Source organism: Mchenga conophoros, linkage group LG23 (genome assembly GCF_057382185.1).
Source record: "Mchenga conophoros isolate Kocher_MC1m ecotype Shallow Benthic linkage group LG23, M_conophoros_male_GT1.1, whole genome shotgun sequence".
NCBI lineage: Eukaryota > Metazoa > Chordata > Actinopteri > Cichliformes > Cichlidae > Mchenga > Mchenga conophoros.
In genome coordinates, this window is record NC_140547.1 from 38,320,668 (window position 1) to 38,345,789 (window position 25,122).

General features: G+C 39.6%; 1 protein-coding gene across 1 annotated transcript in view; it reads left to right on the forward strand.

Moving 5' to 3' along the window:
- Positions 1-25,122, forward strand: part of LOC146547773 (FERM and PDZ domain-containing protein 4-like) — a 43,891-nt gene that overhangs the window by 7,643 nt on the left and 11,126 nt on the right. Inside the window, exons 3-14 of the mRNA XM_085264815.1 lie at positions 2,161-2,312; positions 3,512-3,614; positions 5,343-5,388; positions 10,017-10,121; positions 10,343-10,450; positions 12,572-12,703; positions 14,615-14,734; positions 15,263-15,399; positions 18,690-18,816; positions 21,537-21,626; positions 21,735-21,917; positions 22,050-22,188. Of these exons, the coding sequence (XP_085120941.1) occupies positions 2,161-2,312; positions 3,512-3,614; positions 5,343-5,388; positions 10,017-10,121; positions 10,343-10,450; positions 12,572-12,703; positions 14,615-14,734; positions 15,263-15,399; positions 18,690-18,816; positions 21,537-21,626; positions 21,735-21,917; positions 22,050-22,188 (1,442 nt within the window). The remainder of the gene's footprint in view (positions 1-2,160; positions 2,313-3,511; positions 3,615-5,342; positions 5,389-10,016; positions 10,122-10,342; positions 10,451-12,571; positions 12,704-14,614; positions 14,735-15,262; positions 15,400-18,689; positions 18,817-21,536; positions 21,627-21,734; positions 21,918-22,049; positions 22,189-25,122) is intronic.

Here is a 25,122-nt window from a genome sequence, read left to right on the forward strand (position 1 = left end):
TAGTCGATGATGGGCGATCGTGGCTCAAGAGTTGGGAGTTCGCCTTGTAATCGGAAGGTTACCGGTTTGAGCCCCGGCTTGGACAGTCTCGGTCGTTGTGTCCTTGGGCAAGACACTTCACCCGTTGCCTACTGGTGGTGGTCAGAGGGCCTGGTGGCTCCAGTGTCCGGCAGCCTCGCCTCTGTCAGTGCGCCCCAGGGTGGCTGTGGCTACAATGTAGCCCGCCATCACCGGTGTGTGAATGGGTGGATGACTGGATATGTAAAGCGCTTTGGGGTCCTTAGGGACTAGTAAAGCGCTATATAAATACAGGCCATTTACCATTTTACCATTTAGTCTGTGTATGTGTGGTCACAACCATCTACTAACCACATTAGTTATCGTTGCTTCAAAATAAAACAAAGAAAGATACATTTGATCCCTTCTTTGCAACACTTATATTTCCTTACTTCCAAACAGTTTTCCACCTCAGTTATCTCTTGAGCTGCGTCCGTGTGTCCCTGTTGCTTATGTTAGTTTGGAACTGGTGTTTCCCACTCCTCAGAAGGATTCAGGAAGGCTTAGGTCATCTATGAAAGAGATCTGCCAACTGTTCTTATCCTGAACAGCCTGCAGACTTTCATACAGCTTCAAAAGACAAATTGCCTCCAGACTGCAAATCTGAGCGATTAAGTGAACAGAAGACCTGTACTCTCTTCTATAAGTGGCTTTTAAGCATAAAATGTTTGAAACCTGAGCCAGAGCACTGATTTATGACCAGCTGACTGCACAGCTCATATCATTCATTCCAAGTTTAAGGATCTCTGTCTCAGCTAAAATGATTTCTTCTGTACAACTGAAATTTAGTGATTGAATTCTAATGTGCATTTAGTCATATTCTCCTAGAAAACCTTCTTTATCCTGCGGGACAGATTTGATCCCTGTAATAGTCATTGTGCCCATTATGTCATCGAGAAGAGAAACTATTTGGCAACTTATTTTATGTCACTCTTCGTAAGTAGGTCAGCAAATTGTCTGAACTGAAAGTGAATTGAAGCCAAAGTTAAAGGAAAGGCGTCCTTTTTTTTTTTTTTTTTTTGCCTTTTTAAATAGTGTAATTAAATTTGAGATATTGAAAATTATATTATACAAAATGATATTTCTAAGCTTGTGTTTTTTGTGGGGTAGATTTACATAATCCCATCCAATCTTTTTACACCCAAACAACAAACAGTAACCTTCCTTTATTTACTCAATATAATTGCAAAGCAGGCAGCTTCGTGGGTAGCAGAACAATTTCCCCATCGCTTTTTTCTACATGGACTTTCTAATAATGCTGAACATAGAATTGACTGGAGTCTCTTGAATAAATGCTCTATTCTATTATCTCATGCAATGACCAGGGGCAGTTCTAGAATTTTTCCATAGGGTGCCTGGATGGAGGCCACTAAAAATATTGGGGTGGCACACCAAAAACAAAATTTCCAGTTTTATTGTGCTGTTGTCAAATATAGGTTACTTGAAAAATATGTGAAGAAAGAGAGAAAGAAAAAATATATGCCTAGTTGATTTCCTGCTATTAATATAAATTGATATCACTGAGAAAATGGTAAATGGCCTGTATTTGTATAGCGCTTTACTAGTCCCTAAGGACCCCAAAGCGCTTTACACACTCAGTCATCCATCCATTCACACACTGTTGAAAAAGTACATATGAAAACCAAATAAGATTTTGAAACCCATAATAATCTATTTTGATTGATTGATTGATTGATTGATTGATTGATTGATTGATTGATTGATTGATTGATTGATTGATTGATTGATTGATTGATTGATTGATTGATGGTCCCAACCATGCTTTAATGATTCTCAGCAGAGCTGACCAGAAGAAGCCAAAGATTCACTCTCTGAGAATGGAGTTAATGTTAAGAACAAAAAAGCTTTTCTGCAACCTGATCAAATAACTATAAATAACATGGCAAACAAATGCTATCAATTACTTAGATCAGTAGTGCTTTCAGTGGAAATAAGACTTTTGAAACTTCAAACAGCACACAGAGACCTTCTTGTGTTTCAAAACCAACCATTTACTGGTTTTGGTATAGTCTTGCTGGGGGGGCAAATTTTGGGGGATGGCCAGAATTTTACTTGAATTTCCTTGCGCTCTGTATTTTCTAGCCAAGTATCGCAGAGCAGCTCCCTGGAGGAGGTCCACCTAGATGGGGTCCCTCCTGCCCCTCGTCTGGTGGAGATGAGACGGGACCCTGTCCTGGGCTTCGGCTTTGTGGCAGGCAGTGAGAAACCGGTGGTAGTCCGCTCTGTTACACCAGGTGGGTGTCAAGATTGGCTTAAACTAACAATCTTTAAAATGAATACTTTTATTTATTCATTTGGGCAACTGTTATAATTTTATTTAGTTGCAAACTAACTGTACACTTGCCTACCCCTAACACAGTAGTCAGTGATACACCTCTACTACACAAGTACAGCTTTATTCCGTGTGGGAGTTTTGACTCTCTCTCACTTTTTCGGCATGCCTGTCAAATAATCAGAGACAATACGATATGTCTTTTTATTTTGGAATATTTGAGTCAGTTTTGATTGGATTTTACCACTTGTCTCAGCTTAAAGTGGTCTAAATAATTGATTTAATATTATAATAAATAAGAATATAAAAATAAAATCACAATAAAGCATTTAGAGCAACAAAAACTTCATTCACAGTGCAAAGTCAGAAGTCCAGTGATGGAAAGCCAGGAGAGTAGTCCTCAGAGTCACTACTTACTGAAAGCAAATCTGCCTCTGCTAAGATTTGATAAGAAGGCCAATAATATAACTTAGAAACAAAATAGGAAAATGAGCCATCCAGCTAAGCTAGTGTAGTGTGCAGATTGACTTATTTTGTTAGTTCTTTCTCCCCATCTGATTGGTTCTGATCAGCACATCAAATAGCTGCTGCTGTAGGAAACCGTGCGCTCTGTTGGGCTGTGTTTGCCTCAAGTAAGCAGCCACAGGCAAGAAAAAGCATGAACACAAATTCATGTTTGGAAGTCTATTTTCCACTAAAACTTTGATTTGACTGGCAGCTTGCCACATTGCTGCCAAACAAACAGTTCACAAACCCTTATTAAGTGTCAGCTTCATTGGCTGCACGGACACAGACAGTGATTAGGCATCTCAATAATCAATCAGTGCTGAATCCTAAGCAGACAATTGAACTGATGAATATTCTATTTACAATGGTTGGCCAAGGAAGGAAACGCATGTGCTAGCAGAGAGTAGATTAATGCTTACACCTATTACACGTGTCTAGACGAGCACAAACAACAAAGTATTTGCAAATTAGCTGCATATTTCACATCTGCAAAAATCACACACACACTCATTCGCCTTGTCAATTTAGCTGTAATTACTCTTGATTTTATTTGCAGGTAATCTTTGGCTGGCTAGACGACATCTGTCTGCCTGCTGCTTTCATGGAGCGCTTTGATCAGCTGTTGCTTGTTTGCGTGTGTTTGTATGTTGGTAGGTGGTCCATCAGAGGGGAAGCTGCTGCCAGGTGATGAGATCATCATGATAAACGACGAACCCGTCAGTTCGGCTCCTAGAGAACGAGTCATCGATCTCGTCAGGTAGATACAAAATCCAGATTGGTGAAAAATAACATTTAGAGAACACTTTTCCCCCTCACACTTTATCCACTGCTGCTTTCCCTTGCTTCTTCTGATTGGCCGCCCCTCTTAAATGACAAGTCTGAACAGCCAGTGGGTGGGGCTGTTGAGCCCAAAGTTCGAGCGGTTTTCATTGGATGACTTCTCTATTTGACATCACACAGATACACCAGTAGAAAATACTGTCTGAAACCAGTGTTTAGAGTAGACTGGGATGACTTTTTGCGATGTGGGACTTGCTGTTTGAAAAATTGCTCATGTTTTTTGAATAATTTATATGAGCATCAACCAGGGTAATAGTGTATATAGTCTCACCAGCCACTTTGTATGGAAAATAGCTCCAAAAAAGATTAAATATCCAGTGAGCCACAGTTCTGTAGCTCACTGGATATGGCCAGGCTGCTTTGAGCTGACAGGAAGGCAACGGTAACTCCAGCTCTAAGAAGAGCGTCTCTGAACATAAAACATGTTGAACCTTGAAGTAGATGGGCTACAGCAGCAGAAGACCACATCGGGCCCCAGTCAGTGTCAGCTAAGAATAGGAAACTGAAATCTGTACAAGATCACCAAAATTGGAAAATAAATCTCAATTTCTGTGACATTCAGGTTGTAGTGTCAGAATTCAGCATAAACAACATGAAAGCATGGATCCATGTGGGTTTGTGTTAAATATTCAGGCTGCTGCTGGTAGTTTAATGGGGTGGGGATTATTTTCTCGGCAAACTTTGGGTATCTTAGTACCATTTGAGGACCACAAATTGCCTGTTGCTCACCATGTCCATTGTGTTATGACCACCCATCTGCTTCCAGCTGGATAACGCACCATGTCACAAAAGTCAGATCATCTCAGACTGGTATCTGATAACAAGTTAATTAAACTCAAATGGCCTCCACAGTCACCAAATCTCAATCCAGTGTATAGATGGAGGTATGGATGTGCAGTCAACAAATGTGCAGTCTTATGTCAATATGTACATAGACAGATAGATAGATCACATTGTTGGATAAAGTGAGTACAGTATGGGAGAATTTATACTGCAGACATGTGACAGAGTCACACAGAGTAGCGTAACATAATGTCACATTAAGCAACAATCTGTGCACTAGATTGCCCAAAAAAAGTAATTGAAACAAAAAGATAAATAAGCTCCAGGTAAAGTGTTTAGGGTCCCTTTAAATGGCAGGTTGAAAAAACTAAAAAGTTAATTACAAAAACACAACAACATTAGTGAAACGAAAGTCATAATCATTCATTTGCTTTTAAAATTATGAAGTTTATTTCCAAGTGTTAGCGATGCTTTCCACTCGCCTGCTCAGTAGTTAGTTAACTCAGTTCTGCTTGTCACCCCAACATATTCTGAATAAATAACAAGAAAAATGAGAATCCTTTTGCTCTTTCATTGAAAACAGTGCGCAACGAAACAAATCGTGTTTCACTTCACAGGAAGTACAACCCCTTTTTTTGTAATTAAATGGGGAAAGTAATGAGTGTCTGTGTGCTTTTGGTTTTAACTGTGTCTGTTGTAAGCAGTGTTTGCCCGAGGCGTTCAATTCCATTTCACCCAGGCTAATCAAGATCGTGTTGTTTATTTGCCGTTATTGTTGAGTGGAATCATTGGGTTTTTGTTGTTCTTTATTTCTTTTTTCATGATTTTGTTGACTTTACGGTTTTCTGTCTTCTTGTTCCAGGAGCTGCAAAGAATCCATCATGTTGACTGTTGTCCAACCTTATCCTGTGAGTAGATCTCGCAATATATACAGATACATTTGTCAAAATGTGTTGGGATGATTTATAAATCTAGAAAAATGTTCTGTTTTTGGTGACACATACACAAACCACTTTTTCCATCCATTCGTATTTTAAAAATGTGTTACTTTATCATGTGTTAAATTTTTTTATTGTTTTCATATATATATATATATATATATATATATATATATATATATATATATATATATATATATACAGTATATATATATATACAGTATATATATATATATACAGTATATATATATATACAGTATATATATATATACAGTATATATATATATATACACACTGTATATGTAATAGTAGAACATGAAATGTGGTTTCTGCATTTTATTTTTGAAGGACTTTTTGTTTACTTTGTTCAACCAAATAAAAAAAATATTTAAAATCACACAAGACATCCTTCTGCAGGCCTCTAAAACTCACCTGCGTTTAAACAATAAGGTGATAGTGATATACAATATTTTTATTGCTGACAACAAATTACATAAAGAGACCAAAATCAACAGTGAAACGACAACACAGTGAAACCAGCTCCTGTATATAATTATAAACACCCATTACAGTAGGATTATGAGTAATTTAAGTGCTACTTTAGTGTGTTCCTGATTCAGATGTGTTGTTGCTATGCAAAACAACGCAATGTTGGATGGTACCGGGAGAGAAGATTGGCTGTTATTGGCTCTTTTCCCCATGAAGGTCTCTCTGCTGCCCACTGTGTGTGTGCAGAGCCAAATTAAGAGAGCCATTCTATTTCTTATTCATCCAATTTTACCAAAATTGGCTACAATTCAGCCAAGGGCATAGAAGAGTTGCTCAGAAGATAGTCTTCAATTAATTGGAATGAATGCAGAAAAATGCCTAAAATCGGCAATACTGTGCAAAAGTCTTGAGCCACCCATCATTTCTTTTGATGCAGGGTCATTCTGTCTCAAATCAACCAAACCTTCTGTCTCTAATGTGCATACAAATTTCATGGTAGAAAATCTTTATACTTTTTAAGATATTTTTGAAGTATGGTCCGGTAACACACTTTCAGGACTTTTTCTTCTTTTTTGCACATTGAAATCTGAGGCACTGCTTAAATATGAATATAAGCAGTGAATATAAAACATAAAAGCCTGAAAATTCTTTCTTTCTTACCAACAAAATGAGTCAGAAAATGGAACTTGAAACAGATAGATAGAAATGTTTACGCATCAGCTGGTTAAAATATGAAAGAAAAAAATGTGTCATTCAACTTTCATGCTTGGAGTTCATGAATTGAGCAAATATAACAAGTTGTATTACAGAAAAAAAAAGATTCTACCATCACAGATTCTGACCATTTTTTCCAAAAGAATATATCATGGAAACTATCTGATATATGAAGCTAAAAGTTCACAGCAGATATTATATATAATCAGACTTTGTACCATAACATTTTTGAGACTGAATGATCCTGCACCAGTTTATTCAAACATGCGCTGTCATGAATGCAAGTATAGTTTTTGTCTAACGAGTTACAAAGTCACTATTTGGTATGAGCAACTTTCTTCTTTAACACACCCTCAATTCTTTTAGGACACCCAGATATGCTCTTTCTGGCAAGTTGTCGGATACATGTAGACACAGCATTGTTTCATACTTTGAGTTAAGTGTTTCTTCAGTGATTCATAGGTCAGTGTTACGTAGCTTAAAAGCAAATCAAGAAAAACATTCCTCTGAAAATGTCCAAAGACAAACTTTGATAGACTTTGAGAAAGCCTGGAGAACTATTGCCCAAGACCACCTTAGTTGTTGGAAGCAAACTATAAAGAAATTATCATGGCTCAAGTACTGACTACCGCCTTCTAGACTTTTTCCAGAAGGGCTTTGTTCCCTTTAAAGCAATTTATTTTAATTGTCATTGGTAGAAACAGCATCACTGACTCAAACAGGAATGACAAGCGAACTAGCCTGATGTGCTTTTTTCTTCTGGCCCCAGGTCAGTCAAACCTTGTCTTTAACAGTAGAGGTTTCCAGTGTGTTACCTCAGCATAATCAGAAAATGAAGTCATCCCATTTGTCTGTGATTGCTTAGGGCCACATTTACAAATGTCTTGCACCAGCACAAACTGGGCTTTGGTACTAAAAAAAAGTTGCTGGTATTTACAAAAAAGATCACAAAGTGCTTCACAAGGAATGACAGAGTATAAAGCAAAAACAGACAAATTCTAAAAAGATGTGTTTTTAGTTGTCTAAAGTGTCACTAGCATTGACAAAATGGTAGTATTTTATAACCAAGTAGAGAAGAGGAGTCGCTCTGCAAGCTAACAGCTTACAAGCTAGCAGTTAAGTAGGCCTATAAAGTTCAGGAGTCTTCCAAGAGGAAATAAAAGTGAGACTTGTGGAAGAAAATCAAATTTTTGTGCGAGATTTTTGCAACTTACCCTGTTCTATGTGTATTTCTGGGAGTTTCTCTTTCAAGATCTAAATCATTTAGAGAATAATTTACTGCTATTTAACGTGGGGTTTTTTTGTTTTGTTTTGTTTTTTGGTGTGCTGGGACTGCACCTGGGTTTAGTGCAACTTTTTTAAAACAGTAAATCTGGCCCATAGTTTTTTAATTCCACTACCTAATGGCAAGAATAAACTTCAGCTTTCAGCCACTATAGAGAAAAAGTCCTGTAAATACAGTGTATGAATGTTTTTGGAAGTAGTTTTTAGTTTGTTTTTAGTTTTAGCTATTTTAGGGGGATATCTCTGTGTGCAGGTGACTATTACTGTGCATAATTATTAGGCAACTTAACAAAAAACAAATATATACCCATTTCAATTATTTATTTTTACCAGTGAAACCAATATAACATCTCCACATTCACAAATATACATTTCTGACATTCAAAAACGAAACAAAAACAAATCAGCGACCAATATAGCCACCTTTCTTTGCAAGGACACTCAAAAGCCTGCCATCCATGGATTCTGTCAGTGTTTTGATCTGTTCACCATCAACATTGCGTGCAGCAGCAACCACAGCCTCCCAGACACTGTTCAGAGAGGTGTACTGTTTTCCCTCCTTGTAAATCTCACATTTGATGATGGACCACAGGTTCTCAATGGGGTTCAGATCAGGTGAACAAGGAGGCCATGTCATTAGTTTTTCTTCTTTTATACCCTTTCTTGCCAGCCACGCTGTGGAGTACTTGGACGCGTGTGATGGAGCATTGTCCTGCATGAAAATCATGTTTTTCTTGAAGGATGCAGACTTCTTCCTGTACCACTGCTTGAAGAAGGTGTCTTCCAGAAACTGGCAGTAGGACTGGGAGTAGAGCTTGACTCCATCCTCAACCCGAAAAGGCCCCACAAGCTCATCTTTGATGATACCAGCCCAAACCAGTACTCCACCTCCACCTTGCTGGCGTCTGAGTCGGACTGGAGCTCTCTGCCCTTTACCAATCCAGCCACGGGCCCATCCATCTGGCCCATCAAGACTCACTCTCATTTCATCAGTCCATAAAACCTTAGAAAAACCAGTCTTGAGATATTTCTTGGCCCAGTCTTGACGTTTCAGCTTGTGTGTCTTGTTCAGTGGTGGTCGTCTTTCAGCCTTTCTTACCTTGGCCATGTCTCTGAGTATTGCACACCTTGTGCTTTTGGGCACTCCAGTGATGTTGCAGCTCTGAAATATGGCCAAACTGGTGGCAAGTGGCATCTTGGCAGCTGCACGCTTGACTTTTCTCAGTTCATGGGCAGTTATTTTGCACCTTGGTTTTTCCACACGCTTCTTGCGACCCTGTTGACTATTTTGAATGAAACGCTTGATTGTTCGATGATCACGCTTCAGAAGCTTTGCAATTTTGAGACTGCTGCATCCCTCTGCAAGATATCTCACTATTTTTCACTTTTCCGAGCCTGTCAAGTCCTTCTTTTGATCCATTTTGCCAAAGGAAAGGACGTTGCCTAATAATTATGCACACCTGATATAGGGTGTTGATGTCATTAGACCACACCCCTTCTCATTACAGAGATGCACATCACCTAATATGCTTAATTGGTAGTAGGCTTTCGAGCCTATACAGCTTGGAGTAAGACAACATGCATGAAGAGGATGATGTGGACAAAATACTAATTTGCCTAATAATTCTGCACTCCCTGTAGCTCCTAACAGCTGCACCATTTCTTTCTCTTTAAAGAAAACATGTCCTCCTCCTTCCACTGGAGGAAATGTGCTCTAGGTGGAATGCAACAGAAAGGTTATGATGTCAGTGTTTTCATGGCATTTGTTACTGTCACGAACAAAGGAGTTTAAGTTTAATCGTTTAAAGGAGTGGAAGTGATGATCCTGTATTTCCTAACACTTCAGAATTTCCTCCTGGGTTACATTTCTGTTAAATAAAGTATGAAGAGTCTGCTGTAAAAGTGCTGTTTTTGATTGATTTTGGGGGGGGGGGGAGAGTCAAACATAGCTCTTATAGTCCATAAACTGGGACTGAAAACAGTTTTTTTTGTTTGTTTGAACATCGATTTTCCTGTTGATCTCTTTCTCTCCATCTGTTTGTCTCTTTCTTCCCTTCCTCTCCTCTCTTGCTTGCTTTCTCTCTATCACTTTTTGGACGCTTGCCTCCTAGTCCCCTAAATCAGCGTTCATCAGTGCAGCCAAAAAAGCCATGCTCAAGTCCAATCCGGTCAAAGTACGCTTTGCTGAGGAGGTCATTATAAACGGCCAGGTTCCGGTCAGTTCTACCACACAAACACATGCACTCGCGCATACACACGAGCTTGTATGACCTATATAGGCAATGCCAGCTGGTTTCCACTTTAGACAGCGATTTCAATGGATGTAAGACAGTCACATAAATGAGTTACGACATGGCACTTTTATGAATTCCTTCCATGTATTGAACCCACGGCACGTGCACAGAATGAAAAGACTAATCCTGTCCCTCCTTTGCAGAACCCGATGAAGGACAACTCTCTTCTGTTCATGCCAAATGTCCTAAAGGTCTACCTGGAGAACGGGCAGACAAAGTCCTTTCGCTTTGACTGTAGTACCTCCATCAAGGTATGCGTGTGCAACAACTTAAGGCTTACGTCATGAAATAAGCAGCTTCTGCTGCATTTGTAATTACAGTAGGGGGATGTTATCAAGAGTCCAAATTAGTGAGTCTTAACACACGCGCGGACTGTGAAATTCACTTCCATTTGTTTGAGCTCTTTAGTTATTCAGTCAAGGCGACAAAGAGCGTATTCTCATTTTTTGACTTGTTAATTCTTATTCAGCTATGATCCTCTGAAACTCCCAGAGCGAATTCAGAAAGCAAGAGGCATAATGACTTTCTTTTCTCTCAACCTCACAGCAAAGGATGTCATCCTAACCTGGACAGAAATTGCCTTTTATCTTTCTTATTCACCGCTCTCCAGTGGGTGGGACAGAAATGACCAGTAGAATAAAGCTGCCAGGTGATGCCAAATGATCAAGTTGGGGTATACAGTGAATAGGAGACAGCATTTACTGACTAAAGAGATTTTCGGGATCAGAATGAGGTGCTGCACCTGGTCAAAGTGGACGATTCTTTGATGAACTCAGTCACAGCTGCTACATTTTCTTTTAACCTGAGCTCACCTATTTGATCGCTGCACACTGCTACTGTTTGAACTGCTGCTGTTGAGGTACACCTCATGCAAATGTGTTACTACCAAAGCTCCAAAAGCAAGCAGCAATCAGATGAGTGACAGGCCTGCTGGAAGCAAGACACCTTACTTACTAAAACATGCTTTGACCTTTTTATATAAAGTTACCACCAGAATAAGTTATCCTGCACTCCACACCGCTTTGTTGCTTCTGTCATTTAGTTTATGTTACAAACACAGGAAAAATAACAGTTTTGCATAAAATTCAGGCGTAATGCCATCATATCTTCCCTGCATGGAACTGTAGTCATGACCTACTTAAACACTTAGATATGCTTATATTGTAATCCAGTGCAGAATATGTTAAGGAATTAAGAGGGTAATTAGCAGCATAAGTGTTGCTGATCAGATGCTAATCATCACCAAGTATGAGCACTTCTATATATTCACTCCAGAGTCAGGCCTTGCAATGATTCACCATGCACAAGACTTCAACAGCAATTTCCTTCGGACAGATGAGACCAAAATGGAGATGTTTACCATAATGCACAGCATCATGTCTGGTGGAAATCAAACATAACACATCAGCACAAACACCTCATACCAACTATCAAGCACGGTGGTGGAGTGGTGATGATTTGGGCTTGTTTTGGAACTACAGGACCTGGGTATCTTGCAGTCACTGAGTCAGCCATGAACGTCTCTGTCTACCAAAGTATTTTAGAGTCAAATATGTATCTGTTCAAAAGCTAAAGCTTGGCCAAATTGGGTCATGCAACAGGACAATAAACCCAGGCAAGGCAATAAATCTATAACAGAATTACTGAAGGTTGAAGAGTTTTCTACAGACTTTTCTTCATCACTCAGTTTAAGACTGTTTTTCTTCTTTTGGCTATGTATGATGTCATAGAAAGTAATCTCAATAAGACATAGTTTTGGGTATGAGTGGAACCCTCACCCTTTAAATTGCTTTAAATTGTCTGATTGGCTGACTCTCACAAACAGGCAGCAAATCGGAAGATATTTGTCCTGAAGGGAAGGATGATAAAAAAAAGACATATTTCAGACTCGCCAAATTAGTGAAACCTCTCTTTCTGTCAGTGTGAAGAAGTTTAACAACACATTTAAATTCTGAAATATAATATAAGAAAAAGAAGTGCAAATTCAATAGTATGTGTAAAACATATGAAAACACAATTAAAAGTCCAACATTTATGAACACCTTTGATCACCTTTGTCATATTTTGCAATACAGTCCAGTGGGTTGGACTGCTGTCTTTGTCTGGCCGATTATGGCCCTCATGCCTTATGTTTGACTGTCATGGGTGAAGCCCATGAGAGTCCCAGTATAAGAGCAGTAGGTTTTTTTGATAGCCAATGAAGAATAAAAAGCTTCAGTAGAACCCTAGACTTAAAATATTAAGTTGGAAATAACCGTAATAGGTCCCTTTTAAGTGTGCTTAAAAGTCTTTTTTATTTTAAAGGTATCCTGAGGAAGGTTTTCAAGAACAGTTAAAATCTGTTATTGTGAGTTTTTCTATTATTCTTTCAGGAAGTTATCCTGACCCTGCAAGAGAAGCTGTCAATCAAATGCATCGAGCACTTCTCCCTGGTGTTGGAACAGAGGACCGAAGGCTCTGAGAGTAAACTGCTTCTCCTGCACGAACAGGAGATGCTTACTCAGGTCGGGGATGTTGCCTTGTTCTTTTCACTTTCTTTGCCTTCTTTTCTGTCTTTCACACACAACAACTGGCACACACACACACACACACACACACACACACACACACACACATTCCTGCTCAGTATTCAAGCAGCATTTAGACCCCAGTGTCATTTATCAGCACTTGCACAGCAGTGGCGACAGCTCACATTACACCTACACAACCACACACACATACACAGTGCCCAGTATATTCTAATAGGGTTCATCACAGGAGGACAATATTAATATTCATGCCACACAGTTCAGATGTGAAGAGCTCTGCACGTGGCACACACAATGGCTGAAGACTCTTTGAGAGTCTGAAAACCATTCTCTATACTGTAATACACCCGAGTGTCACTACTGAGGACAGGTGTGTTTGAGGAAGCTGGTAACTCTTGAAGCGTATAGATTAAAAGAAAAAAAAACTCTTGCCCTTTCTACACGACGCAATATTAAATAATTTACAAAATATGATCAATATTTAAAAGACGATGCCAGTCTTGTGGTTTTGTCTTGAATGGAGGATGGAAGCAAATGCATGAACAACCACAGCAAGCAAAGTGAGGTTTTTCTAGGTTACTGCTGCTGGATTGCACAAGCATGTCTTTAGGTTGCAAAGTGGTCTTAATACAACTAATATGGCTATGAATATACAAAACAAAACAGTGCCACTGCTGCTGTCGTTGCTTTTGTACTAATGTTTCTGCAGCCAATGCTATATATGTTCACCACTGGTCATAAATGTATTCATAAATTTAAGACTTTTACTTGAAGATTCACATTTTTGGCAGTTTGATTTTGCACTGGTTTGACACCCATAATAAGTGGTTATTTTTCAGAGTTTATTTAGTTTAATTGGTTTTTAAAATACGACGCCTGGTAAAAACTAGTTAACTACCCTATAGGTTGTCACAAAATGAACCTGAGCTTTTAAGCTGACATGCAGTCATTATTAATTATTAACTTATTTTCTCATATAACTATTTATTAACTTCATTTCTTTGAATTAGTTTGAGTTATTTTTTACATAGACACAAATGCCATTTTTTTACGTTCTGTATGTAGTAGTGACTCGAACAAAAATTTAATCGCAAATACAAATTTTAGTAAATGTGAAGTTTTGAACAGGTGACATAAGTAGGACATTTGAATCATATGGAAAGTAACATAACATTCACTCGGTTATGATGATGAAATAAACTAAAAATCAAAAGGACTGAGATTCATGATAACTCTTTTTTAAGAACATATAGATCTTAGTAATGTATGTGTGATGATGTCTGTGAAAGGCTTGCTTCAGATTGGCCCACCCATACCTACATACATATACAAACATTAAGATAACAGGACGTCCGTGCATTCCCAAAATCCGGGAAGTAGACTTAATTGGAGTGTCATCCTACTTTTTCACTACTTCTCTTTGAAATTGAAAGAATATTTGAGCAGCTTAGGCCCCAGTCACACAGGCCTAGAAACCAATGATTGACCCTTTGAATCTCCTTTTAAAAATGACCCTTCTTCTCACTTGAATGAATACAACAATAAGACTTTTCTTCTTGGGTTTATGATCTTATTTAATAAGACGTGAAGCCAGTCTTATTAAATCAAACTAGCTTCAAGTCTTTTTTTTAATTAAAGGATGATGTTCATCTTTGTCCCATGTAAAAGAAAAAAAAAGGCAATAAAATGGGACATGATTTAGGGTGTTGCACTTACTGAAAAACCCCACATGACCTCTGATAGTGATTGGTACGATGACTCTCAAAGCTCGTAATGATCCAACATGAACTTTTGAACAACTTGAGTTTCTGCATATACTTACACATAGCTTGTTTACTGTGTTTTCACATGTTCACACTTCTCTTTGTCTGTGCTTTTCAACCCCAGGTGACTCAGAGACCCGGCTGTGACAAGATGAAGTGTTTCTTTAGAATCAGCTTTGTTCCCAGGGACCCAGTGGAGCTGCTGCGGAGAGACGCTGTTGCGTTTGAATACCTCTATGTTCAGGTGAGCGGTGGCAACAGTAGCAGCATGAGCACGAGGTGAGACTTGTCGACTGTTAAATATAAATACATCCAAATCCTCTGCTGCCAGATGGTTTGGAAATTATTTTTCATGATCTACAGACTTACTTAGTTTTGTGGAGAATTAATCCTTTCAAGACAAAAATCCTCATTTGCAAATAAAGTCTTTATATCAACTGTTGTATGAACTACTTCCCTCTGAAATAATAAATTGCTTCCTGAGGATTCCTTTGATAATTAGTCAAGTGAAATAGCCTGAGAGAAGCCAAGTTAATCATCTTTTTTTTCTTTCTGTCAGAGTTCACTATTTTGTGTTTCCGAGTCCTTCATCTGGGACTGGAAGCTACAGCGCATCCCTTTGAAGGGATCTCTAGCCACAGAGGTTGTGAACAACTTATTACAGCTCAGTGGGGATGCGCTGGTGCTCGAATAGCTCTTTGTAGAGATGAAATGCGCTTCACAAGCCCCAAAAAACTTAAGGACTCTTACGTAACTTTCTCCTTTGCTGCAGAGTTGTAACGATGTGGTCTTAGAGCGGTTTGGCCAGGAGCTCAAGTATGATGCTGCGCTGCGATTGGCTGCATTGCAGATGTACATCCTCACCATGACAACCAGACAGAGTCAGAAGGTCTCCCTGAAATACATCCAGTAAGTGTGCATGTAAATGCAGCTGTGGGTACGAGTGTGTTTTTGACACTCTTAACATGTCTGTAAATGTAAAACTCTTGTACAGGCTGCAGCTCATCATTAATAATAAATAACAGAGTTTTTTTTCTAAAAGTTTTCTGATGGTTTTGCAAAAGTTTATCTGGCATTATTCGAATTCGTTGCCCTTGTTCCCTTCTTGGATGAATGCATCTTTCTGGCTAAACAAAAAAAAATCACATAACAGAAAGAAATGTTTCCTTGAATAGTTTGCTGACACTGTCAGACTGTTGTTAATGGCAACTTGAGAAAATTTATGGCATTCTCAGATGTGCTTACATCAAAACTCATGGCTGATTATTAGTTTGAATATGATACGGGTAAAATAAAACTCCAAATAATACAAAAATATTTTCGAATAATCTTTGTACATGAATATATGACTAGCAGTGAGCACACTGTGTAGGGTTAGAAAATATTCGCCTATAATGAAGAGACTTGAATTTAAAAGGTAATATTTTCTAGTTTCTTAAATTATGTTTTTTTCAGTATTCTGCAGTTCAGTGTTGAGATATTAACCCACCTCTAAATCGTCATCAGTGATTAAGTGATCAGCATTAATAATCAATTCAATTCAATTCAATTCAATTTTATTTATATAGCGCCAAATCACAACAAAAGTCGCCTCAAGGCGCTTCATAGATACAGAGAAAAACCCAACAATCATATGACCCCCTATGAGCAAGCACTTTGGCGACAGTGGGAAGGAAAAACTCCCTTTTAACAGGAAGAAACCTCCGGCAGAACCAGGCTCAGGGAGGGGCGACCATCTGCTGCAACCGGTTGGGGTGAGAGAAGGAAGACAGGATAAAGACATGCTGTGGAAGAGAGACAGAGGTTAATAACAGATATGATTCAATGCAGAGAGGTCTATTAATACATAGTGAGTGAGAAAGGTGACTGGAAAGGAAAAACTCAATGCATCATGGGAATCCCCCGGCAGCCTACATCTATTGCAGCATAACAAAGGGAGGATTCAGGGTCACCTGGTCCAGCCCTAACTATATGCTTTAGCAAAAAGGAAAGTTTTAAGCCTAATCTTAAAAGTAGAGATAGTGTCTGTCTCCCGAATCCAAACTGGAAGCTGGTTCCACAGAAGAGGGGCCTGAAAACTGAAGGCTCTCCCTCCCATTCTACTTTTAAATACTCTAGGAACAACAAGTAGGCCTGCAGAGCGAGAGCGAAGTGCTCTAATAGGGTGATATGGTACTACAAGGTCATTAAGATGAGATGGGGCCTGATTATTTAAGACCTTGTATGTGAGGAGCACCATTGATGCAAGTTTTGCTCTAAAAAAGTTATCTTGTAAAAACCTGATACAGTTACAGTTGAGAATTGTAATCGAAGTCCATTCAATTACCAACAATTTGGACCCATTAGAAATACAATAGGAAGATGTAACTTAATAGTAGTCATACCCCATTGTGTATGTGGTACAACCAATATTGTCAGCTATTTATGTTGATTGTTATAGATATCTTTTCTGTTGCATGATCTACCCATAAAACCGTAAGAGCTTAATTACTACTAAATGACTGCTAAATGCATACCTGAAAATGGCATAGATTCTTGAACCTGCCCTAATCATGCAACTTCTATATCCAAATACAGATAAACAGAAACAGTTACTTTTTATGTGAGATAAATACTTTAATCAATCACCATGTTGATGTTATGGGGCGATCGTGGCTCAAGAGTTGGGAGTTCGCCTTGTAATCGGAAGGTTGCCGGTTTGAGCCCTGGCTTGGACAGTCTCGGTCGTTGTGTCCTTGGGCAAGACACTTCACCTGTTGCCTACTGGTGGTGGTCAGAGGGCCTGGTGGCGCCAGTGTCCGGCAGCCTCACCTCTGTCAGTGCGTCCCAGGGTGGCTGTGGCTACAATGTAGCTTGCCATCATCAATGGGTGAATGACTGGTTGTGTAAAGCGCTTTGGGGTACTTAGGGACTAGTAAAGTGCTATACAAATACATGCCATTTACCATTTATGAATCTTGGTACCCAAAGTAGTTTTTAGGCCAAGTTTAATCAAGATTGAGCCAGTTCTGGGAGGTCTGGGAACGATTATACATACATACATTGTAATAGTAGGATGATGATGCATCCAGAGGCACAGGTAAGGAGTGCCAAAGGAACCACGATAGAATAAAGTTTAGTCACCCGACACAAGCAAAGGTAAAAGAAATCAGTGCTCAGTACTCGAAGAGGCGGGGTTACATGGAGTAACTACTGTAACTACTACCCACGTAGACAAATTTTAACACTAAAGACACCTTTTTAAATGGTAAATTTCCTGTTTTTTGACAACAGTTAAACCGTTATTTTTAGTGGTGGATGCTCATATTAAAGATGGCCAAAGGATTAAATAATAAAATCATCATATTGCCCAAATGGGCTGAAGTCAGGTTGCGGCTGGATTTTATATGCCCTTTCACTCTGTTTCACACTTTATTTAATGTCACTCAGTGTGGATATCCCTAATATGAATGTTTTAAGGAAGCCCCACCCATCAATTAGAAAGCCAATTAAGAGAAACCTGGGTTAGAGGCAGGGTGGCCTTAAAGGCCACCAGTATGTGAATGTGAGAGTGAATGAATAGTGGCATTGTAAAGCACTTTGGGTGCCTTGAAAAGCGCCATATAAATCCAATCCATTATTATTATTATTATTATTAAAGGGAGAGGAGCTAAAACAGGAGACAGTGGCTCAGTATGAGAAAAATGAAGAGTACTTCGAATTATGAAATATGCAAAGCTACCCTTGTAGAGTCTAAGTACAAAAAAATAGAGTTGTAAATGAGCATAACCGGTCACCTTTAGAAGAAGCATGACTTTAGCAAACAGTCAGGATGTTTGTTTGTTTTTTAATCAATTGAGAGTTACAAGAAAATGCTGTTATTGTACTTTTATATGGCAATATAATGTTGACACATCTGTTTCTGTGCAGTCCCAGTGTAAGTAAGGGAATCCGCCTGGCTGCCCTTATTTAACTTGTCCTCCAGCACTGAGTAAAGCACTGTAAATATTAGGGTCTCAGCGCATATAGCTCTCTCACATTTTTAAGGTCCTGTTGAGGAAACACTTTCCCCTTTGACAAAGCTGTCCACCTGAAAGTCAATTCATCGTTTTGTTGTTACTAACAGCTTCCCTCCCAATTTGTAGCTGTTTTTTAACCACTGTGGAAGGATTTTTTTTTCTAAGGGCTGCTTTATGCTGAAATCAATCTTCTCTCGACAGAAAAGAGTGGGGTTTGTCACTGTTTCTGCCTCCTGCTGTGCTGTCCAGCATGAAGGAGAAAAACGTCAAGAAGGCTCTGACACACATCCTCAAAACCAACCAGAACCTCGTGCCTCCAGGGAAAAAAGTAACCAGCTCTCTTTGTCTTTCCTTGCCCTTGTTAATAAGCTGACACACTCTGACACACACACATGCACGCAAACACACTGCCTCTCCGTTTTCTGACGCAATATCCTAAAATAGCATCGCTGCCATACTCCACCTTGTAAAGGTTCTCACCCTTGTCAACCTAAGACCCTTTGTCAAGCTAGACCTTGAATGCTAATGTGAATAACAATGGATTGTCAAACTTTATGCATAATAAGATATTTAAATTTAAAAGCGCACACATGTTCCAGTCAGGGGAAGCTAATCAAACTTGGGCTGAACTTTTTAGCTTTTTAAAAAAACAAACAAACAAACAAAAACTGTTTCAATGATGCAAGCAGCTGCCAGTCTTCTCATTCTCCAGCACCCATATTAACTTTGACAAGTACAAATCAGCAGCCGACCCTTGCAAGAGTTTCAGCGGCACCCAGTGATTTACAATCAGCTGTCATGCAAATTCTGTTAGTGAATCAGAGTTAGATAGAGTGTATTCATGGTAAGCCATCGGCACTTGTTTGTGAGTTCTTGCGGACTTTAATGTCCCATAGAGTCATGGGATAGGCCATGGGCTCACATTTCTGAGCCTCGCTGCGTAAATCAACTCTGGACATGTTGTATTTGATGCATGATGTAGGAAGTAGATATTATTTCTTAAATTCTAAAAAAGCTCCAAAACAATGCTGTGAAACAGCAAATTGAGCATGGCATTAGTTCAGACAGACCACCAGCTCAAGTTCAGCCACAATCCCAGCAGATCAGCTGATTTCGATACTAACCCATATCAGGTTATGGCTTCTCTTCTACACATAGAATGGACAAATCTCACATAGTGTGCAGCATTTAAGTTACACTGAACTAGGCCATGCTGTAGCTCATTTCTATAAATAACAAAAGCTAAATGTATTCAATTAAAAACACATGGATGAACCACAGCATTGCACTGATGGAAATTTTCATTTATTGCGATGAACATATATCCCTAATGCTCACAGCTGATCTCACATGCATAGTCGAGTCTCCACAAATGCTCACTGGAGCACCAAACATGTATTCATTCCGACTGAATATTATGTATGCGCAAGTTTCTCCTCGAGGATACACATATTTCATACCATTTTACGACCCCACAAAACAAGTCTCATATTGCAGCCGAGCTCTTGATCATTCATTTCTGTTATTTGCTATGAAATATGATGCATATTTAGAGTCAGATTCTCAGTTTTCTAAACTAATAAATGAAACCATTTGCATCTGACAGACAAATCAAAGCAAAACCTGAGCCTTTGACTCCTATAGGAAGGGGATTTAATGGCTGTCTTGTGCTATGGGATCATTTTGTGCTAACGTTTTAGGCCCAACTGTCATTATCTAAACACAAAGTGAGGCAATACCTAGAAGAATAGTGCGTCATCTGTCTGGATCCGTCATTTAATCCAGGGATGTCAAACTCATTTTACACGATGGGCTGTATGGAGCCCAATGTGATCTTAAGTGGGTGAGACCACTGAAACTCCCATTTTCCAGAAGTTTAACTAAAAAAGTACAATTTTAACAGCATGTCTCAGTTTTTCTACATGATAAAGAAATGCTGTAGTAAATGAAAGCACTCTGACAGCTTTGGGCTTAAAGTGCAATAACTAAATGTGTAAAATTGTAGAAAAGGTCCTGGTACTTTGTTGTAATATGAATGGTGATGTGGGCCACCTTTATCAGCAGGAAATGCTTTAAAACTTCAATTAAGCAAATACAAAAATTTTCCTAAAGCTATCCAGTGGCCTGGATTGGAGTCTTTGCTGGGCTGATTTTAGCCCCTGGGTCATATGTTTACCACCCTTGACCTAATCCATCAAGAACCAACAGTAAGGTGCAAAGGCTATGTCCACCATGATTTTTTTTTTTTTCAAATGACCCCCATTCTCCACTCCAGAACACATCATAAGCTCATGTACAACTTCCCGAGCATGTTGAAACATGGGCTGGGTCTCAAAAAGCACCAAGCCAGGCACAGTGCCTGTGCTTATTTGATTTATAACACGTCTGTACATCATAATATACAAAGAGCCACTCTAAAGCAGAAGTGGGCAAAGAACCTGAATGCTGGCGACATCAATTATCAGCAGGCAAACTGATATTACTCCAGTTTAATTGTCCAGTTTAATCAAAGTAATGCAGCTTTATGTTGTAGGTGATGAATGTATATCAGTTGAAACACACCAAAGCTTCAGCCCATGTGCATAAGGCCAAGCGGCTCGATTGGCACTAGCTAATCAAATGTATTCACAGAGATCAGACGTTCCCATTAGCATTTTCTATGTGAGGCTGACTGCACAGTAAAATATTGCTGGACTACACTTTGGAATTAAGAGTGAAGGGATAAAACCTCAGGTCATGAATGAATGAACACTGGAGTAAAATGAAAGCAGCTGTAATGTTTGGCATCTCGAGTTTAAATCACACTCACAGGAGAGGCACAACTCCACAAAAGCAGGGTGTAAAGAGTGGCACTGCTGTGGAGCAGCTCTTTGGAACCTTATCAGATATAAATGACATGATGGGATATAATGGAAAATCAGCGGGCCAGATCAAAATAGTTTTGAGAGTGCTTTACATCCTGACATTAGAAGACAAATTGCATTTGCTTGTGGTGGAAGCTATTTCCTTTTCAGATTCTTACTAATGTCCTTGCTCCTCTCTGCACAGTTGACCGCTTTGCAGGCCAAGGTGCATTACCTGAGGTACCTCAGTGAACTCAGACTCTTTGGAGGGAGGGAGTTCAAATCAATACTGTTGGTAAGCCCATTTGATCCAGGAAGCCTTGTGAAAAATTTGAGAGTAAATGTCAGTTCTTCTTGAGCTTTTCGCTGATTTTAATTTGTTTGTTTGTTTTGAAATCCGTAGCAAGGTGAGAAACAGACAGAGGTGACGCTGTTAGTGGGCCCACGTTACGGCATCAGCCACGTCATCAATGCCCGCACAAACCTGGTGGCCCTATTGGCTGACTTCAGCCATGTGAATCGCATTGAGATCCTCACTGAGGATGAGACCAATGTCCGGCTGGAGCTGCATGTTCTGGACGTCAGGGTGAGAGCAGAGCACAGCTGTCTTTGAAAACAAGTCTCCCCCCACCCCAAAAATGCCTTGCATTAATTTTAGCATCTGTTGTTTTCTTTAACTATTTTTTTTCTGCACATCCTCCCTTTTTTGTTTTCACAGCCCATCACACTGATCATGGAGTCAAGTGATGCAATGAACCTGGCTTGTCTAACAGCAGGATACTATCGCCTCCTAGTGGACTCGAGAAGATCTATTTTCAGCATGGCCCACTGCAATAGCACAGGAGTGGATGACCTTAGTAAGTATGATCCATGTCTGTGTGTAGGGCAGGGCAATATGGCCAAAAATATTTATCACGATATATATTTGAAAATTTGCGATAACTTTATAACTGACGATATAATTGACACTAGACACAATACTTTGCAACTCTGCAACTTTATTAGTGCAAAAAAAACAACAACAAAAAAAGCAAGCAGCTGTTTTTTAATGTGCATTAAAGCTACATAAAAATTTAACAGTGAAAATGCAAATTCCTTGCTGGCAGTTTAGCCAAAAGGCATTTCCAGTGGAAATTGGCCGACGTATCCTCAGCATAACCATGGATAATATCCACAAAACTTAAAAATGAGGTTATACACACACAATACGGTAATATTGAAGCACAGTACGTATCACTCTGCAAGGTTCCCGACTACGATAGCTGTAATGCTCCGACAATCCATCAAGCGGTGTGGCTTCATAGCTTAGCAAAGTCGTACTAAAACATTTTTTTACAGATTTTTGAGCGCCGTGTACCACAAATCGGTTCGAGGTCAGTAAGTACAACCAGAATTCATACAGAAGAATTATAAGGGGCACTGTCGATTTTTTCAGAAAATCAAAGGATTTTAAGAGCAACTTATTTTCCGAAAAATACGGTAATAACAACCAGTGTTGGGTAAGTTACTTTAAAATAGTAACTTAGTTACATTACTAGTTACTTCTCTCAAAAGTAACTCAGTTACTTCAAGTTACTCGTTACTTTCAAAGTAACTAGTTACTAGGGAAAGTAACTTTGGTTTTACTCAGAATTCTCTTGTTAATGTGTTGCTTCCATAACTTTGCCAGTCTTCTAGCTTGCTTACTTGCCACAAGTGCACTGTGCCACCTACCAATAGAAAGGAAAAGATAATGTGCATATTTCCACGAGAGAAATCCCACGCCTGGACCGTCATTGACTGCTGCCATGATTCTAGCCTACGTCACAGCATCATGTGCGCCTTTTACATCCAACACAAAAACTGCAGTCGTGGTGCTTTCGATTGTACTCAGAACTCGGAAATTCTGCCTTCTGAATAGGAAGATGTAGGTAACACCAGACTGCAGATGAGCTGCATACAGAGCTGGACTGGGACAAAAAAATCGTCCCGGGCATTTTGACTAGAGACCAGCCCACCATTATAGGAAAAATCATAAAGCCTTTGAATGAAAATAAACACTGTTGTGACAGTGATGTACACTGTTTTGATGGTATATACAGTGGGGCAAAAAAGTATTTAGTCAGCCACCGATTGTGCAAGTTCCCCCACTTAAAATGATGACAGAGGTCAGTAATTTGCACCAGAGGTACACTTCAACTGTGAGAGACAGAATGTGAAAAAAAAATCCATGAATCCACATGGTAGGATTTGTAAAGAATTTATTCGTAAATCAGGGTGGAAAATAAGTATTTGGTCAATAACAAAAATACAACTCAATACTTTGTAACATAACCTTTGTTGGCAATAACAGAGGTCAAACGTTTACTATAGGTCTTTACCAGGTTTGCACACACAGTAGCTGGTATTTTGGCCCATTCCTCCATGCAGATCTTCTCGAGAGCAGTGATGTTTTGGGGCTGTCGCCGAGAAACACGGACTTTCAACTCCCGCCACAGATTTTCTATGGGGTTGAGGTCTGGAGACTGGCTAGGCCACTCCAGGACTTTCAAATGCTTCTTACGGAGCCACTCCTTTGTTGCCCGGGCGGTGTGTTTTGGATCATTGTCATGTTGGAAGACCCAGCCTCGTTTCATCTTCAAAGTTCTCACTGATGGAAGGAGGTTTTGGCTCAAAATCTCACGATACATGGCCCCATTCATTCTGTCCTTAACACGGATCAGTCGTCCTGTCCCCTTGGCAGAAAAACAGCCCTATAGCATGATGTTTCCACCCCCATGCTTCACAGTAGGTATGGTGTTCTTGGGATGCAACTCAGTATTCTTCTTCCTCCAAACACGACGAGTTGAGTTTATACCAAAAAGTTCTACTTTGGTTTCATCTGACCACATGACATTCTCCCAATCCTCTGCTGTATCATCCATGTGCTCTCTGGCAAACTTCAGACGGGCCTGGACATGCACTGGCTTCAGCAGCGGAACACGTCTGGCACTGCGGGATTTGATTCCCTGCCGTTGTAGTGTGTTACTGATGGTGACCTTTGTTACTTTGGTCCCAGCTCTCTGCAGGTCATTCACCAGGTCCCCCCGTGTGGTTCTGGGATCTTTGCTCACCGTTCTCATGATCATTTTGACCCCACGGGATGAGATCTTGCGTGGAGCCCCAGATCGAGGGAGATTATCAGTGGTCTTGTATGTCTTCCATTTTCTGATGATTGCTCCCACAGTTGATTTTTTCACACCAAGCTGCTTGCCTATTGTAGATTCACTCTTCCCAGTCTGGTGCAGGTCTACAATACTTTTCCTGGTGTCCTTCGAAAGCTCTTTGGTCTTGGCCATGGCGGAGTTTGGAGTCTGACTGTTTGAGGCTGTGGACAGGTGTCTTTTATACAGATGATGAGTTCAAACAGGTGCCATTCATACAGGTAACGAGTGGGGGACAGAAAAGCTTCTTACAGAAGACGTTACAGGTCTGTGAGAGCCAGAGATTTTCCTTGTTTGAGGTGACCAAATACTTATTTTCCACCCTGATTTACGAATAAATTCTTTACAAATCCTACCATGTGGATTCATGGATTTTTTTTTTCACATTCTGTCTCTCACAGTTGAAGTGTACCTCTGGTGCAAATTACTGACCTCTGTCATCATTTTAGGTGGGGGAACTTGCACAATCGGTGGCTGACTAAATACTTTTTTGCCCCACTGTATGCATCAATCTATCAATCGTTTGTTGTAAGATTCAGATAATTATTTTTTAAAAGCTAGACATTTTAAATGAGAATAAGAAAGAAAAGTATTTCCTTGTGCCCCCCT